General features: G+C 42.5%; 1 protein-coding gene across 2 annotated transcripts in view; it reads right to left on the bottom strand.

Moving 5' to 3' along the window:
* The window catches only part of GOLGB1 (golgin B1), a 315,045-nt gene that overhangs the window by 273,793 nt on the left and 22,195 nt on the right, over positions 1–19,057 (bottom strand). The window contains exons 2-4 of one of the 2 annotated variants that reach the window (XM_085653791.1): positions 12,851–13,010; positions 1,455–1,546; positions 792–944 (exon numbers count right to left, since the gene is read on the bottom strand). In XM_085653791.1, coding sequence (XP_085509917.1) covers positions 792–944; positions 1,455–1,544 — 243 coding nt within the window. In that variant the 5' untranslated portion in view covers positions 1,545–1,546; positions 12,851–13,010. The remainder of the gene's footprint in view (positions 1–791; positions 945–1,454; positions 1,547–12,850; positions 13,011–19,057) is intronic. The other variant, XM_085653794.1, reaches the window with a different exon arrangement.

The raw sequence follows: 19,057 nt of genomic DNA on the forward strand, positions 1-19,057 counted from the left end.
TATTATCTCAACATGGGTGCCTTAGTCACATCAGAGAGTCCTACCTAATCACATTTATTTCTCATGGTTGGGAACTATATTAGAATAGTCATTAAGGACTGGGGATTCCATTGGGGGTTATAGACTGAGAAACCATAGTCTATACACGTAGCACTTAGCCTTCAGAGGAAGAATAGGTATAAGGACCAATCTCTAAACAAGGATATTGAATTGTCAGGCTTTGGCAGGACAACGGACTTACTGCTTCCACCATACAAGACAAATTAAGAAATAAAAAATGTTTTTTAATATTTCATTGTTAGAAGTATTGTTTGGCAACAGAGCTTGTGACTATGGGTGATGCCAACATGGGGCTGACATCGAACATGACTACCTTGTTTTTCACTTTCAATACTTTAGAATAAACCCAATATAATTAAAATATATAGGTCATCAATGTAAACACTGACGCTCAGCACATCGAAGATGCCTCATGTCAGCATAAGCTATTCACAAAATGTCTATCGTTACACAACAGCATCTCTCACCTCCATACACACATACATCTCTTAAACTCCTCCATATGCAAATCAAGAGAAAACTCCACATCTGACTGCACATTAACAGACTTTGTCTCAGTCAAACTCGCATCACACAAGAAGCTTATGTTGTAAAAAACAGACACCACACCCAACCAACCTTCACAAGAATCGGATATACTTACTGTGATTTAAAAACGATGTGAATAACAATCAATAAATGCAGTGCCAGGGTGAATGGTACACTTTTCCCTAGAGGCAAAGCCTATATACCTTCAGTTTTACATCTTTCTGCTGAAGCTGGGAATCCTTATCCCGTATTAAAGTCTTCAAGTGAACCACCAGCTGCTCTGTCTGAGCCAGGCGCTCAAGTACATCCTCTGGTGCATCCTCCATGCTTCCTTGAACCGGCACTGAATCGTGCCCCTGAAAGAGAAAGCCGAAGTTAGTAGAAGCTTGGAAAGCTTTCAGCTCAGACTTCAAACTGAAACTACCATAACACCCAACCTTGAGGTCTCCCCGATTGTATCTGCGTAGTTGAGAACCGACTTACTAGAAGTCCACGATCACCATCAGAACTCTGTTTTATCGATCCCACAAGCTGCAATTCAATACGATAACTGTCAAACAGCTACACTTACTCCATCTTGTAGCTCAAACTAATACCTAGCTAATTACTGACCCACCAATACATGCAATTGTACCCCTGCAGCACTGACCTAGTACTCATTATTGCGAAACCAATCCATGAATGGCATCCCAAGTCTACTATCGTGGCTAAGTGCATAGACTGATAATTGCCATTATGTTACATGCAAGTATATTCCTGCTTTACCCTACTCCAACATCCCAAAGAAATTACTGCCCCAGCAATACATTCAGACCCCCTTTTGTGACCCCCTGCACAGCAATAAGACCCCCATAAGTTGGACTTACAGTGGCCGAAGCCTCTGGGTCCCCATCATCGCCATCCCCTGAGAGTTCATGAAGGACTGTGTTCGCTAGTCCTGACAGACGACTCAGCATCTCTAGAGCAAGACAGTAACACAGATGAATGTCACCTGCAGTATGATCAGGCTTGGGTGTCTAATTCGGCAATTATGAAACATTCAACAGATAACATAGCACATGAGGGACAATATGTCATGACAATTACATCACAGAGCAGACAGAGTGTAAAGGTTGTCTCATGACATAGCATTACCACAGATTCACTTGAGATCACTGAGCAGACACCATGCAAGGACTCAAATGAATCAGTGTAATGAGTGCGACATCAGAGTAGGCTACTGTTTTAAGAGAGTATATCACAAAACAAAGAGCAATTGTCGCCAGAGACGACACAGTAAGTAATGACTGCTGCAGAGAAGCAGAGCCAGTGCAAAACAATAGATCCTCAAAAAAAGTTGGAGCCACCTTTATGATCTAACCATAATTGTTACAGGTATACAATTCTGTAGCCCTGGTCTAGCATGTATGACTGCTTTCAGACCTCCGGTAGTAAATGATGAAAGAGAATAAGAGAAGAGGAAGACAAGAGGAGAAAGCAGAAAGAGTGGAGAATAAACACAGCGAATCAACAGGAGTTTAGAGAGAGAATTGAAAGAGGATGGAATTAAGAGATGTTAGAGAACAGAGGGAGAAAAGAGCAGCAGAAGAGGGGAGAAGTATGAGAAGAGAGAAGCAAGTATTGAGAGACAAGAGAAAGAAGAGCAGCATGACAGTAAAGAAAGAGAGGAAAGAGCTGAGGTGGCAGAGAAGTGAGAGAGAACAGTGAACTGGAAATGAATAGTGTAGTATGCACTCTGCCAGTGCATCCCTGGCCCTGTGGGGAAAGCACTCCTAATGGTTGCTCAATATAGTCCCTCAAGTGTGTGTCTCCATTCCACTTCAGGTTACTCAATAGTCTCTGGGCAGTCAACCAATAGTGTTCATTGGAATTCTCCTCTTTGCATGTGGCCTAGAATGAAGCTGTCCCTGAGGTTTCCTGCTCACAGAGACAAGTATAAGTCTAATACAAAAACTCTCTACATACCATGGTGTTTTGAGCGCAAACATAATTCCTGGATTGCAAGAATCATATATTTCATTCAGGTTGAACAAATGGCATGGAAACTCTAGTGAGATAAAGGGAGCTGGAAATAGGAACCACAGACCATGCAAGAGGGCGCCAGTTCTTCTTAGATTCTCAACCTACTCTTAGAGAAGATTGGGAGAGTGCCAGAGGGACACAGCTTACGACAATTCTTCTGATAAGTCAGATGATAGATTTTAATATCTGTGCTAAACTATGGTCCTGACAGAATTGGTACTATTCTCTTCTAGAAAGACGTGGATATTTGCATTGTGTTACAGCAGGCAATGCATCTCTCTAATGTTGAATCAACAACAGAAGCTCAAAAGCAGCTCTGAAAACCCCTCTGCAAGAAACTGAAGTAATAGTAAGGAAGGCCAGCTTTCACGGAATCAGTGCTGCTACAGGAGGCAACCTTAATAAGAGATTGAAAGGTTGAGTATTCAAAGGAGGATTCACCTTAAATGTCTTGAATCCTGGATCAATTAAGGACCAATCCTGGACCCAAAAATACTAAAGCCTGGACTAAAACACTAATTGACAGCGACTAGTTAGCACATAATACCAAGCTGGGTCTCATGGTGCTGTCCTTGAAAATTGAGTAGCCCAAAAGATAGGCTTTCATCCTATTCTTGAACATCATCAGCGTGAGGGAGACCCTGATGTCTACTACAAACAATTTCCAGAGTTTAAAGACCCGAACTGAAAAGCAAGGACCTCCACGAGAACTAAGATGGTTTCTGAGAACTGACAACAAGGCTGAGTTCCTGCTGCCTATATTGCAGCATGGTAAGTACGAGAAATGAGGATAGTTCAGCTCCAGCTGAAGAAGGGCCTTTTGGGCACGACAATGGAAGTTAAATTGATTGTTGTCTAGCACCAGCAGCTAATGCAGTGCGTTATAGGTATCTTATTTGTGGTTACGTTTTCCAAGACCTGAGATAGCTCCAAGATCCACATTTTGCGCTCTTTCAGCCTGTTAAATTAGGGTCTTACAAAGGACTGAATAGTCCTTTCTGGAGCTTTTTGCTACTCCAACCACTAAGAATTAATTTATTGATATGGCAGGAAGCGAAAAGAGCAATGGGCTGGAAGGATCAAGTGATGATGGAGACCCCGCTTTAGGGCACGGCACTGCTAGTATGCTGGAAAGGTGAAGAGGGTCATTGGAAATGGGATATGTGGGGCATATCAGAAGTGGGAGACATTTTGAAGGTGGGGGACATGATTCAATTCCCTGAACTCCAGGCACAATCTGTACAATGAAGTAAATGGGAAAACGATTTGGGGAGACTGGGGGGGGGGCCTCGAGCAGATGCAGGTTGAAAGCAACCGGGAACAGAAGCAGCAAGTTGCAACGTGGAGGTGGTGGCTGTGGAGTTGTGGGCTCTGCTAGATGGCGGATGGGTTTCCAAGCTGTACTGTAATTGCTTTATTGTTTTACGTTATTATGAAACTCAATAAAAAGATTTCTTTAAAAAAATAATCAATTGATTTCACACAGCTGCAAGAGGACAGGTTTTGGCTTCCTAAACTGACAATAGCAATCTTCAATCACTGAACTTACCTCAGTATCAAAAAGAAAATCTTGTTTTTTAACTTTATATATAGGATGCTGTTTCAGATTGAAAATGTGTGTGTGAAATAGGTACTATTGAGGATCTGCCTTAGAGGCCAAGGATGATAATCTCCATCTCTGAGCTATTCAATCGGAGACAATGAGTAGTTTTGTACTCCAGAATCGAGGTTTTGTGCAAAATGAGATGTGAACCACTGATCCACTGATTTACAATGGTTAAAAGTATCAAAAGTGACTGAAAGATTGAATAGCACAAGCAAAGTGGCTTGCCCCTCATTCACAGTATAGGGCATTCTGTCCCAGAATCCTAGCAAGCAGCCTCGGTCCCATGCTGTAATCTAAACGCTGGGACCGACACAATATTTGCTAGGAGCCAAGGAATTATTAAAGTTGTAGACAACAGGTCATTTTAATTAGTTTAGCTCCTATGGCGAGGTTGGTCATAGGTTACCAGTTTAATAATTCACAAATTGAAAGGCTGGATTTTTTATTTGAACCCAAACCTGCTTTCCAAATCCTAGGCACACGAGTTTCACTAATGGAAAGTCAGATTAGGAGACATATCGGGTGGTACAAGCAGAGAGGACTGATGTTTAAGTAACAAAAAGGGGACAGGTCACTCAAGGATCCACTAGGTTTACGTTTATTCAGCAGATATGAAAAAAAATGCAAAATGAGATAATATTGAGATCGAACAGGATGGTTTGTTACTGGTCAAGGTCGGTACATTGTGAGAAGACGGCTGTTTGTCCATCCAGACCACAGAACATTCTTTTTTATTTTACCAACAAAAAAATTCCATACATCATTGCACAGGTGTTTGAAAGCATGGCACAAGAGTATGAACATAAAATATGGGGGACAGCAGACGAGCTTAAAGAAGATGGGAGCTTCTACCAAGGCCTTACTAATGTCATGATCCAAATATGACTGGAAGATTAAAACGTTTTTTAAGTTTTAAGTTCATAGCGCTTGCAACAATCATGGAGCACATACTGCATTCTACATTTACTTGAAGAGGTTTTGAGACAGCTTCCTTCAGTCACTGGCTTTTTCTGCTCTGAAACCTTCAGCTATTAGTTTGAGGCATGCCAATCACATGCTTAATCAGCCCACAGGACTATTTAATTGCATCATTTTTTCTATTCGCTATTTGGGTGTGTCCTTCAGCCTATAATGGAATGCACAAGTAACTATTTAACATTCAGAACAGCCTGGGAGCACCTTGGAGTGAGCATTGACAACACCATCAGGAAAACAGATGCTACAGAAAAAAAAGGTTGCTTTATTTTTTGTAGCATCCATTTTTCAGTTGCATTTTTCAGTGCTCGCTCCACAAGCAAGCAGTGCAGCAGCATTGAGAAGTGAACTCAAACAAAAGCATCTGAAAAACTGATGGTGTAAAAAAAGAAAGCCCCCCTTTTTTAGTATTCATTTTTTCAGAGGCTTCTGTCTGCTCTCGGTCCCAGGTAAACAAATATGCAAACCAATGTTTTTCCTAAAACAAATATTAAAATATTCTGAAAGCGTGCTTGTAGTTATACATTTTAGTTTATATTTACCTAAACTGTCTACCAGTTGAAATTTTCATTATAAACGGTTGGCTTTGTATTACATTTATCCTTTAACTCTCCATTGTTCTAATGGAAATCTCAGACTCAAAGAGGGCACTCTTTTTGGAAACTTGGTTTAAAAAAAGAATATTTATGGTAACTCTGGAATGTTGTGTCTGTTAACAACTGTAACAACTGGTTTCTTGTTCTCCTACCACTTCTACTGTCCACGACCTCCTGTTGCCACTTTACTCCACACTGATATTTTACGTCAGAGGTAGGTGTCTGCAGAAAAGAATAGCAAATTGGAGACAAAACACTAAGGCATGAAAATCTTCAGGCGACAGAATGGTGGGTATCCAGTTCAGAGATGCAAGAAAGAAGGATGTCAATTTACAGAAGAAGATCTAAGAGGAAACAAGGAGGTCAAATGAATAATAGGTACAAACAGCACTGAAATGTAACGGAACTGAAGACACCCACAGGACTGAATCACAAAAACAGAACAAGGATTGACGAAGTATATAGGTCTCGCTTTTGGGACCTAATGGCTTTGCCAATGATGCTGTGATCTGTGCAACATTACTAAAGAATAGAAAAAATGCCTTTAGTGCTTGGCCACTTGTGTCCGACCCTACAAAAAGACAAAAATTGCCTTTTTTCTGTTTCAATACCGATTTGGGTTGGCTCATTAATTAAAAAGAAGAAAACATGCAAAAGTGGCCTCTTAAAGTGGGTGCGGCGGGGGGGGGGGAGACATGGGGTCAGAAGCAACACAAAGGGTACCGGGATGGAGAAAAAGCAACAGGTGAGAGAACAATGTGGAGTGGGTGGGGGGAGAAGCACCCGTGTGTGAGAGGAGGGCCCAGGTGGGGATAAGCAACATGGATGACTGAGTTGGGGAGGAGAAGCAAGGGGTGGGAGCAACATGCATCGGATGGGGGGAGAAGCGCACTTGAAAGAAAGCAACAAGGGAAGTACAAGACGGCGAGTGCACCATGGAGGGTAGTGGGAAGAAGCACACAGACCATAGACAACAACATGGAGTGAAGGGGGAGAGAAGTACAGTAGGGAGACATCTGGAAAACATGCACTTCCATGGAGCGTGTAAAAGAAAAGCAAAATGTAGTGCTTGAAGCAGCAAAAGCATAGAAACAATCAAAATTAATGGTAAAGAGGCAATGCTCAATAGGCAAGACAAACACAAGATTGACATGCTGAGACACGAATAAGAAGAAGGTAAATGAGTGATAGGAAAGCCAACCAATAGTAAGCAATGGGCGGCCTCCAAGTCCCTCTATGTTCTTGTAAGACCACAATATGTCTCACAACAGACAGCACATGCACTGTCTAGTAGGCGACAGTTAAAAAGAGGGCAAAAATAGCAGCAAGGGGCCAATGAACTTGTTGAAAAATAGTACTTCACCTGCCTTGGCACCAAAAGCTCTGATCTCTAAATGTTCTTTTATAGGAAAAAGATGGAACCAGGAAATGGTGCAAATGTGGTGGATTGGAAAGAGATAGTACTGTGGTGCTAAAGCAGTCTTCTTAGGTTAGAAACTCTGTTGAAAACGAAATCCTGGTCTGAGGTAAGAAAGGGAACACCAAACAGGCCAAACATAAACAGATGCTCTTCTGATTCTGGTGCTGTCCATCGACCACCATGCTGTCTAGAGAATGGCATCATTACCACACCCCCAAGAGCAGACAGAACCAAAGAGGCAGGCGCAAGCCACATCTCAAAAGAGGGAAGACTGCGCCCAGGACCAATCACAAAGGATAACTACGGAAGGCAGTGCACGTCCATGGAAGAGAGGACTGTAAATACTTGGTGTCTTTAGCACGTTGTGTGACCACAGGGAAGGAACAGCTGCAACTGTCCTACCTTTTTTTCCCTCTTCTCTCTCTCTGTGAGCAACTCTTTCCTCATCTTGTAGTGGCGGTCACAGTCCTCTCTGACCCAAGAACCCAGGGGTTCTGATACGGAAATCGGTGTTAAGAAACATGAAACATGGTAATGATTTTCATATCACACAGAGAATGTGCATTATCTGTCACATCCCAGAGCAGAGACATTCTTGACTGACTGCCCTACCAGAAAATGGGAACTCTGTGATACCTTCCATGCCAGAACCACATAATGGGTAATAGCAGTCAAATCGCAGAGTGGACATCCTGTTAAATAACTTGCAACAAATAACTGCCTATTAATGTGGACAAACCAAAGACCCTTTGTCTCTAATTTGCCAATTTCTTCTCAACTTAAAATGCATACAGAAAAAGTGGAGTGAGGTGAGAGTGGTGGGGGAAGATTATATAGGGAGGGATGGGTAAAAATTGAAGGAGCAAATTATAGGCACACAACAGACAACGGGGAATCAGAGGGGCACAGGCACTTAATAGGCCACCAGCAGTCAAAGAGAAGGAGGCTGTCACAGTGTGTAAGCATTGGATTGCACAGGGTATGAAAGTATTAACCTTCCAAACTGACATTTTGGGAGTTTACTGACATTATGAACATTTCTTTATTGATTAGTATTTTCAATCAAAGCACTGGAAATGAAATTGCAGGACAAAATAAATCAGTGCGAAGAATATGTTAATCCAGTGATGATACATACGGCATGTGAAAAGGAAGGTCTTCCTAATATTTTGAAGGTAAGAGAAAGAATTAACTAAAATGAGAAGGAGCACTTAGGAAATGAGGGACAGGTAAAATAGGTAGTACAGAAGAACAAAGGTATAGAGGAGTATGAAGAAATATCCGGGAGTAAAGATAAATTAGAACTAATAATTGAACACTTTTAAAAATCAAACAAAATGAAACTTAAAGGGAAGAAGGGTGTCCGCCAGTGAAGTTGGGATAAGCCATAGAGAGGTATGAGAATAGTATTGAATGGGTAATTACAATTGAACTAAATAATCTGGAATCACCTGGAACAGGACTTTATTTAGGGAGAGTACTTTATTTAGGGAGACCAACATACAGAGAATAATAATATGTATGAAACAGAGGTACACAACTGAAGCAGCAGTTTCAGATTAAAAAAAGGAATGAGTGGTCTAATTTTACGAATACTGTACAGATTAAAGCAACACATATTAGAAGAGATCCAGTTGGAGAGATTTAGTAAAAAATTAACACAAAGTCAACACAGCAGGACAAATTTAGTAAAACAATTAATACTAAGTCAACACGTTTAGCTTAAAAAATGAAGGACAATCAACAGTCAGAAAAGGAAGAACCTCTTTTTTAGGTCTCGCCTGAGCCAGCGCATGCGCTGACTGGCGAGACATTTAGTAAGCGTGTTTTCGAAGTGCTATCCACAGGCTTTTTCCGGCCACCAGCTTGCTATTACGCGCACAAGCGCGCGCGCCTCGCTCTGCCTCTCCAACGCTGTGCGCGCGTCCCTCGCGGGCTTAGCACAGAGCGCTTCATCGAGATGACTTTCGCTTTCACGGCCGTGCGGCGTTACTTTTACGGCCACGCGGCCAATGCTTGTTGGGGTAATGCTCTCGTTTCTTGAAACTATTTCCTGCATCCCCGCGGCCAATGTTTGTTGGGGTAATGCTCTCGTTTCTTGAACCGATTTCCCGCATCTTTGTTGTTGAAACGTACGGTGCGCCGATGCCCTGTTGATGTGCTTCGTCAAAATGTAAATGCCTAGAGAATTTTGAGATTCTTATTTCTACCAATTTTTAAGGCAAGGAATTCTGTGTTCTTGCTGCGTTGCCGTCACCACCCACTCAGAAGGAAGGTAGTCCTGCACCTGGCAAAGACTCTACCCAGCATACAGTTTGTTTACAGCACAGGTTACCAAGCATAATCTAAAACAAGAGCGCGTTCTGGCACACCTTTTGTTTTTAGTCTACATGCATCAGGTTGAGTTAAGTGGTTGACAAAATAAATAAATTTTTCCACCCAACCTTGCTCATCCCATGTGCCTTTTTCGCAGTGTGCAAATTAACCTAAAATTTGTACACAACACAAATTAGGCTACAGAGATGTGTGAAGGCATTGGACAATTTTAGTTGGAAAACAAACTTGTCGTGAATTTCTTTGAGACTAAGGTGCTGGAAGAATACTTTTGTGTAGCTGTTTTGATGCTGATGTGTTCATGGTTTGTTCCTGGAGGGGTACGCAACACATCCTATGCCTGGAAGGATTGTCACAAACGGCCTTAGCTGACCCAGCAGCGTCTGACACATTCATTGCTCCTTTTGTGCCGCCTTTATGCTATCATGAGTAAAATAACGTATTACCTGCTTTTAATGCAGATTGTGTGATTACAGTCGGTAAAGTGTTCGCTTGATCCCTCCCTGCCCTGCACTTAAAGATGAACGAAGACTGTGGTTAAAGCCAGCTTTTAGGGCACATAATTTGAGGACTTGTTTTAAAGCCTTCGTGGTCAGCACTTACATCTAACTTGGAAAATGGTTGCCGTAATTAATTTACTGGGAGCAAAGACTTTGTGACTTATGATGTTTGCCTTCTGTTCGTATTTAATAATTGTTTTTAGTTTCTGCATAAAAGGGGCCAACTAGCTAGGCTTTAATTACAAAATAATATTTCTAAGCAAGATTATCGAAATTTAACTTTGACAATTGTGATCTTAAATATAGTTAATCACATTAGGTCTCGTTTGCCAGTAATTCTTGGATTTCACATTACTTATTTATATTTTCAAGGGATGGATATTTGGTTTGTGATATGGTATTTTGAGATCGTTTGATTAACCATCAATGAAGATTCACTTGACACTTCATTATAGAGACCTAATGGCACTATTTCTGTAGACGTCACAGGCTTGTGAAGATTCTAAACGTATTATATTATGAACCATGAACCCAGCAGTGTATCTCTATAAAGCATCTGCTATGTAAGTTTATACGTTTTGACTGGCATGTTATGGGATTGCATGGTTTTGTATGGTGTACCGGCGGGAAACCTGCTGACTGTTGAGCATCAATAATTATAGGTTTTTGCTCTGTTCCCTGTTTCTCATCCTGAGGTTGGAAGAAAGGGGCCCTTTGTTTTCATACCCAGTTGTAATTAGGCTTTGTGGTGCTGATAACCAAGTATGCTTTACTTAATCTATATTATAGCTACTTTCCTTCGTTCACCATCTACGCTCAGCTCTGTATGTCCCAGCCTGTTCTCTACATGCTTCATGTGGAGGAGTGTCCATCTCTGTCAGCTGCCAAGCACCTCCACAGACACCCTTCTGTAAATCAGGCCCCTCCTTTCATTTGCAGATTCTACCATCTATGTAGGATCTGCTAGTGGAGGACTGGCCAATAAAAGGGGGGAAAACAAGCATGGGCATAGCCAATAGGTCTCCCCTTTGGGACCTTATAAGTGTTTCGTTATGCAGCACAATATCCTTGGTGCAACAACATCAAGTGTTGCATGGGTAAACACTTATAAGGTCCCAAAAGTGAGACCTATTGGCTATGCCAATGCTTGTTTATATTTAACTTTGAAAATGTTAGAAGTCATCCACGTTGTAATAGCAGAGAGAGAAGCGGACACTTGTGCATGAAAAGACGCATCGAAAGAAAAAAAAGTAAAACATGTGGCAATCAGCGCCATGAAAAAGTACAGCAAAACCAAAAGAAGACGAAACAGAGGACAGTGGAGCCGAAAAAGAGGAAAGATAAAGGTATTGGCAAAGCCAATAGGGCTTGCCTTTGTGACCTATTGGCTTTGCCAATATTTTTAGCAATGCTGCACAACATCTGCAATGCTGTGTAGTGTGGCATGAGTTTTAACAGAGATATTTGATGTGCCCACCTATGTCATTTTGTAGATACACACACCACGCATTCGCAAGCCTTCAAAATGATGCGGTGCATTTTTTTTCTTTTGACTTGTATTGGTAACTAAAAAGAGAACAACATGCCAAAACTTGCTTTTTTTAAGGGTTTTTGTTATGTTTTTTAAAGCGGACAGGCGGGTGAGGAGAAGCAACACTGGGAGTTTTAGGGGAACTGCAAAGTGATGTAAGGGGAGGTAGAGGTGAATGGCAACATAACATAAAAGGAATTTGGGGGAAATGACAATGCAACACAGGGGTGGGTGGAGGAACAGCATGGAGGCGAGGGTGGGTGTTGAACGGCAAAGCAACACTGTGCGAAACAACAAAGGGGTTGGAGGACAACAATGGAGGGAGGAACACCAGCACACAACAGCAAGATGGAGGGGGCAGGGTGAAGCAGTCAAGCGACAGAGCAACATGGAGTGCAGCAGAAGAAAAGTATATGAGGGAGACGGCTTAAACGGGCATGCACTCTCATGGAGAGCTTCACACAAAAGAAAAAAATACTTCTTGAAAAGCAGGCAGAGGTAGAAGCCATGCCAGCTAATAAATTAGAGTTTTAAAGAGTCAATGTTCCATAGGAGGGACAGCACAAGATTGACAAGCTGGAACACGAATAAGAAGCAAGCAAATGGGAGTGACAAGGAAAGCCAACCAATGGTAAGCAAAGGGCGGGCTCCGAGCCCCTCTGAGTTCATGGTTAGTCACAATATGCCTTGCAACAGTCAGCACAACAACTGTTTAGTAGGCTCAACCTAACAATGACCTGTAATAAGCACAGGCTTACATGCAGAGATTAAATCTTTCCATAAGACAGAAAAAGTGCAGTTGAAAAGATAGGCCTAACACCAGTCCCACGCACAACTTTAATTATCCAAAGAAGATGGAGACTGAGACCTCATTTCAGTAGCTTCAAATAAATCATAGATATGAACATAGGAAAATTAGAAATAAAGAGAGAGGAGAAACATCCACACAGTGAACTGGACAGAAAACAGATTGCAGCAGGAAGCCAACATAGTAAGCGTAAAAAAAAAGAAATAAGCCAAAATGAGGAACATCTTCAAATATTTAGGCAGGTATGTCAGATGTAAAATAGTGCAATAGTTAGAAAGATCAAGAAAGTTTAGAGAAGTGGTCAATAGGCCCATAGCACCATGTCAACCATGATGCCATGGTTCACAGACTTTACTGTGTCCTGAAAGTGATAGATATTTGATATTTCATTCTAACATAAAGGCATCACTGTCAAGGCACATCGAGAATAAATTACAATGCACAGGAGCAAAGCGGTTAGATTCACTCACCTGGCTCCGCTAGAAAGATAGTTTACACAGCCTTATGAGGGATGAAGCAGCGATGTACCAAAAACTTTCCCAGAAAATGGTGCGTGCCTCAACCTGCAGACACGTGCCATGGGGCATGCATCAACTCCCTGCTGCGCTAACGAGATAAGAGAAACTGCTCCTGGCAAAAAAAATATAAAATGATACAATTTTGAGTAAGAAACTAACACTGTTTCACTGCCAACAATAATACCAGCATTTGTAAAGCGCACAGCTACCTCCGGAAAGGTTGTCCCGGCGCTAGGGGCCGTCGGGACGATTAAGCGAGCTATTGCGCAGAGTCACATGGTGCTGGGCTAAACAATCCCGGTGCCGGGGATCGAACCGTGAACCCCGGAGTCCGGAGTCAGGCACCCTGGCCGCTGCGCCACACCTCTTCCACAACATCACAACCACCCCTTCTAAAAGGTGGACACTGACACTATGTCATTGACATTACGCCTCAGAGCCAAACATAAGAAAAATCTTAATACCACACCCCTAAGACGAAAACACAGACATCTGAGGGAAGGCGACATTGCGTCTTTGAACGAATACCCTGACTGTCTCAATGCTGATGAGTCAAACTTCAAATACAGGTACACTGTAGTCGTCTCACTCCTGATGATGTCACAATACACAGCCACACTTAATTACAAATGTCTCACTGATGATTATATTACATCTCAGAGCAGAGATGGGTTCATGCCGATAAAAATCCCACCCCTGAGCTAGACAAACATGCAACACCACAGTGCTGTCAAAACTCACAGCCAAAACACTAAATACTAGCACAGCTAGTTGCTGATGACATAACATCACAGAATTCACTGACCGCCTCAAATCATATGACATCAAGTGCTAGAGCAATACACACAGGCAGTATCACTAATCATAACATCACATATCCAATCGAAAACACACATCACTTGACTAAATTTATTTCATCCCAAAACCTCCAAGAGTCTAAAAAAATGTGCATAAGAACCTGATCTTAAAGCATATCTTATTTGCAATTCCTTGATTCTACATACTTTTTTAGACCACCACTGCTGAAAAGTCGGGATTGCTTCCGACCACCAGTTTTGCAGAACAATTGATCTAGCAATCATAACAAGAATATATATCCTTTTTCTTCGCAAGAGGCCCATGTTTATAACAGAGGAATACACCATAATCGCAGTCTGAGCATCAATAGACTGGGTCAACTCTAAAGTATGAGAGCAGTATTGTTTGATCTCTGAGCAGTTTAATCTTATTCTTGGACAACACCAAATTATATGAGTCCATAAACCCACCCCCTCCTTCATAAACTTAAAACATTTAAATGAAATATGGGGTTTTATTCTATGTAGCAAAGCAGGAGTTCTAATAAAGCAGCCACAATTGCGTCTGCCTAAATTCTTCCCCTTTCATCAAAGTAAAATTAAATTCATTAATCTCATTCCAGGTGTCAGGTGAGGCATGAATATCTTCTTTGGAGCGCCACTTATCCGAAACTTTCTCATACACTGTTTTACTTTTATTTTGTCTAAGAATTGTAGCCCATCCACTATGGATCTGCACGTTCTGGATACAACCAAATCCTCAACCAATTCCAAACTTGCCTGAATTCTGCTTACATTTAGTTCCATTTAACAAACCAAAACTTTTAAAGAAGGACCATCGGAGTATATTTTTTTAAGACCTAATCCTGGGTTCAATATGACTCCAGACCTTCCACGATTCCCCATTTATAAAATCTGATACTGAGCTAAAACCGTTACATTACCATTTTGAAATGACATTCTTTTCCAAAAGGGAATCTCCCCCCATGTAGACATCCGCCAATTGAGTGACACTGTTAATCATTGGAATTCCAAAATATTTAAATAACTGTTCCTTGCGTTTTATATACCATAGTAAGGTCTAATAACTGACTTTTTTAGGAGCTCTGGTGAGGCGAAGAAAATATGTAATATAGCACTCCTGAGAAAATTATTGAAAAAATAAAATGATCAAACCCATGCCAAATTGGGGATTTGAATAATCTAAAAGTGCTGTGTTCAAAATTTGCAAAATAATAAATTCTCAAAATAGGAAGAGCTAGTACTCCCTCTTTCAATGGCCGATATTAAGTTTCTCGTGCTAAGCAAAGTGATTTATTTGCCCAGAAAAAAATTGTGAACATGCCCTCCATTTCCTTAAAAACTTAATCTGAAGGACCAATAGATTAGCAGCAAACAAAATATTATACAGTGGCAAGACTGACGTCTGGATAAAGGGAATACGACACATTATAGAGAGAGGCAGCTTGTTCCACTTAGAAAATAATGCCTTAACCTCATTAATTAGGGGGACAATTTTAATAAGTTATTAATATTCTCCGCAAAATATATCCCCAGATATCGCTTAGGTTTGGAATTGATTAATGGATGCCATTCAGATAGTAAAGTGTCATGAGCGCAGTTACATAATAAAATCTCAGTTTTCAATTTATTAATCTTATACCCTCCCAAGTCTTGATATGTTTAATAAATTGAGAAAATCCTCTTCTGATTTTCAATATACGGTATCAAAAATAGCCCAATGTTATCCGCATATAATTTAATAGGAGTCATACCGCTTACAGGTGGTTCTATATTTGGTGTTGTGCGGATGGCAATAGCTAATGGTTCTATAAAAAGAGCTAAGAGTATAGGTGACAGGGGGCAACCCTGTCTTGACCCCTAGCCACCTCACAGGTCCTGATATTTCTATAATTTATAATTACTTGGGTTTTAGCCCCTTTAAAGAGACTAACTGATTAACTGAACCAATCTGATGGGGAATCCAAACTTCCTAAGAATGATGAAAAGGCTCTCCCTATACACCAAATGAAAGGCCTTTTCAGCGTCTAAAAGCATCACAAAAGCAGGGAGTCTTTTCTGTGCAAAATAGTCTAGGGCTTCTGCTAAATAGTTTGTATTAGAAAATAACTGTCTCCTATGGTGAGAAGGCATGTTTCTTCTTTAGTTCTTTACTATCTGTTTCACAGCACAGGAGCCCCCCACCCCTTCCTACCACCACCGACTGTTAGAGGGCACTGGACCCCAGATATGGCAGTCCTACTATGAAAAAGAACATAGGGTACATTTTCCTTGCTGGCACTAGGGCCCAGGTCACTATTGTAGCAAATAGAACAGGGCTCAAGCAACAGGGGAGGGGGGTTAAATGTTCTTTTTAGGTCTCGCCTGAGCCAGCGCATGCGCTGCTCTGCGAGACATTTAGTAGGTGGGTTTTGAAAGTGCTACCCACATTTTTGTGCTGGGTACAAGCTTGAGTGCAAGATGGTGTGCACGCACACAGCTGCTCCCCGCATTCCCCCCTCCCTTCTCGCCCAGCCATCTGCCTTTCCTGCGCCAGCCTTCAGCACCATCTCCGCCCCTCCCCCCGCTGCTGCGCGAGCATCCCTAGCGTGCTTTAGCGCGTCATCGCGATCACTTTCGCTTTCAGAGTGATCGCGATCACTTTCGCTTTTACGACCGTGCGCCGTTACTTTTACTGCCGCGCGGCCAATGCTTGTTTGCACTCTTGCACCCTTTTCTCTGTCTCTTTATTTCCTCTGTTTGTTTTCTGTTGTTTTGCCATTTCCTTGTCTCTCTTTGCCTCTCATTCTTGCTCCAATTCGCTGTAACCCTTTTTTTGCTCTCCTGCTTTTTTTTTGTTGCTGTTTCTGCTTCCGCATATTCTCTCATCTCTTTCTCACTTTTACCTCTTTTAGTTATGCATCCTGTTTCCTCTTTCACTCTCACTCTTGCTTGCCTCAGTCTTGTTTTGCCTGTTCCCCCATTCCACTCTTTTTTCCCTCACATTCTCCTACATCCAATTCCCTCCTCCCGTACCTGCCTAATTCCCGCCTCCCGTACCTGCCTGATTCTCCTGCCCCCAAATCTCAAGCTGACCAGTCCAGACCACCGTATCTCCTCCCTCATCCTCCAGATCTTTAAGGTGGCTGCACCGCAGACACCTAGCTGGCGTGCCAAACCCGCCCTCTCAGCAAATGCGTGCCTCTCCCTCAAAGCAGACGCCTCTCCCCTCACTGTGCCAGGGCCTCCTCCACCCGGATGTTTGGAGCCTTGACCTGCTCCCCCTGCCTCTTCTCCTGCAGCTCGCCCTCATTTCCCCTAAGCGCACTACCAGTGCATGGAACCCTGCCCCCTCACCACCCACCCCAGTCCCATCTCCCTCAGCCTCGGCCGCTCGCTCCTCATCATGAGGAGGCAATCACGTGCCACGCTCCAGTGATGTGTAAAAGAACATTTATTAGGACAGGAAGGCAAGCATTTAAACCGCTTCAATGTTTATGATAACATCAAAACTTCTTAAACATGATCCCTTTCTCCACCCCTGCATTCTCACGCCATCTTGCTGCACTCATTCTTTTCACCTTTCTCCCAATAACCTCCTTCGATTCCCAGACTCTTTCTCACTTCTTTTTCTCAATCATCCTCCAATGAAGCCTTCTTCGCCTGTGCTTCCTACTTCCCCCGAAAGTGGCAGATCCGCCCACATCTTACTCTTCACCCCTCCAACTACCTCCACCCAGAACAAGCATTGGCATAGCCAATAGGTCTCGCCTTTGGGACCTTATAAGTATTTAGTTATGCAGCACAATATCCTTGGTGCAACAACACCAACTGTTGCATGGCTAAACACTCATAAGATCCCAAAAGCGAGACCTATTGGCTATGCCAATGCTTGTTGTTGTTGTTACGTTTTTTGGTTTTTCTACACAAAGCAGCAGAAAACCTGCTTTGGGCATCTGGCCTAGAAATAATGGTCCTGTTGAGTGGGCTTAGTAGATAGCCTGCTTCGCAGAGCAGTAGGTATCATGGGTGCTGCAGTTGCAGGGTATACTTGCTGTGCCAGTGTTTCTTTGAGCCTTGGAGCAATTGCCCAAGGGAGGAGACACCTTGATTTTGGCATCAGAGGGATGATGGAAGGGAGAGGGATGATGCAAGATAGGAGCTGAGGTTGTTAACAAACATCAGAGGTGACAGCAATGCGGTACCTATCATTAGTGAAAATGGTGTAGTGACTCTTTTACCCAGGGGCCTACTGCATCACAATTATGAATGTTTTACAATACAAATTGTGCATGGGGGCTCATTTTTTTCCTTGCTAGCATTAGGGCAGATTGCGCCCTTGGTGGAAAAAAGGGGTAGTAGCTCATTTTCTTTCAGAAAGAGACCAGACTTGTTTCAATATTGAATTCATGGTCAGACATGGTGAGAAAGGAGTGAAAGAAGAGTAGATAACCTGAGTCTCAAGGCTACAGCCATCATTACTGCAGCAGACAGAGTGTATTGGGGCCCATAGCATCCTAAATATGGGCAGTAGTGTTTTGGTTAATCCTGTCCTTGTTTGATGTTGTGGATTACGTAACCCCAGGAGCAGTTATATCAGTTTACCGGCCCACCAGAGATAACAAGCAGCATGTCATTGTCCTTCAGTCACACTGTGACTCACTGTTCGCAGCTGCTTGTAATCACATGCTTGATCGCTCACACACCATCATACCTCAATTATACACTCACCCAGCTCAAACCCACCCAGCTCACACCCAGTCACTCCGTCTCCCTTCAGACTCACATGTAACCACTCGCAGACTCCTTGTGACATCATCTTACCCAACAATTTACTCTCTCACCCACACTCCACCACACTGACTCTCTAGAACATCCTCTTATTCGCTTGGAAACACCTAGGCACTCCGACTCGTTCACACTCACACATTTAGCCACTCGCACACTCCCTCCGACCTTCTCTTTCTCCCACTCACTCACTGACTGGGTTTCACTCCCAGGCTCCCTCGGAGTCTTTCTCTATCACTGACAGGGTCTCACTCGCGCACTCCCTTAGTCTTTTTCCCGTTGGCTCACTGGCCGGTTCTCGCTCAAACACTCCCACAGAGGTTCAGGTCTCCTCTTTCGCGATGCAATGACTGGGTCTCACTCGCCCAATCCCTCACTCGGCTTGTTGTTTTATAAATAGAACGAAAACAGGGTTGTCTACATGTGTGCACGATGCAGTGTCTTTAACATTCTTGTAATTAAGTTTACTATTATTCCTGGGCTCATATTGCAGTCTGTGCTACATTATAAGCCTGTGACGCTGAACACAGACTGATACTACTTTTCATATCATGGAGCCTCTGGTCTTAAAAAC

Source organism: Triturus cristatus, chromosome 4_1, assembly GCF_964204655.1.
Source record: "Triturus cristatus chromosome 4_1, aTriCri1.1, whole genome shotgun sequence".
NCBI classification, from domain to species: Eukaryota; Metazoa; Chordata; class Amphibia; order Caudata; family Salamandridae; genus Triturus; species Triturus cristatus.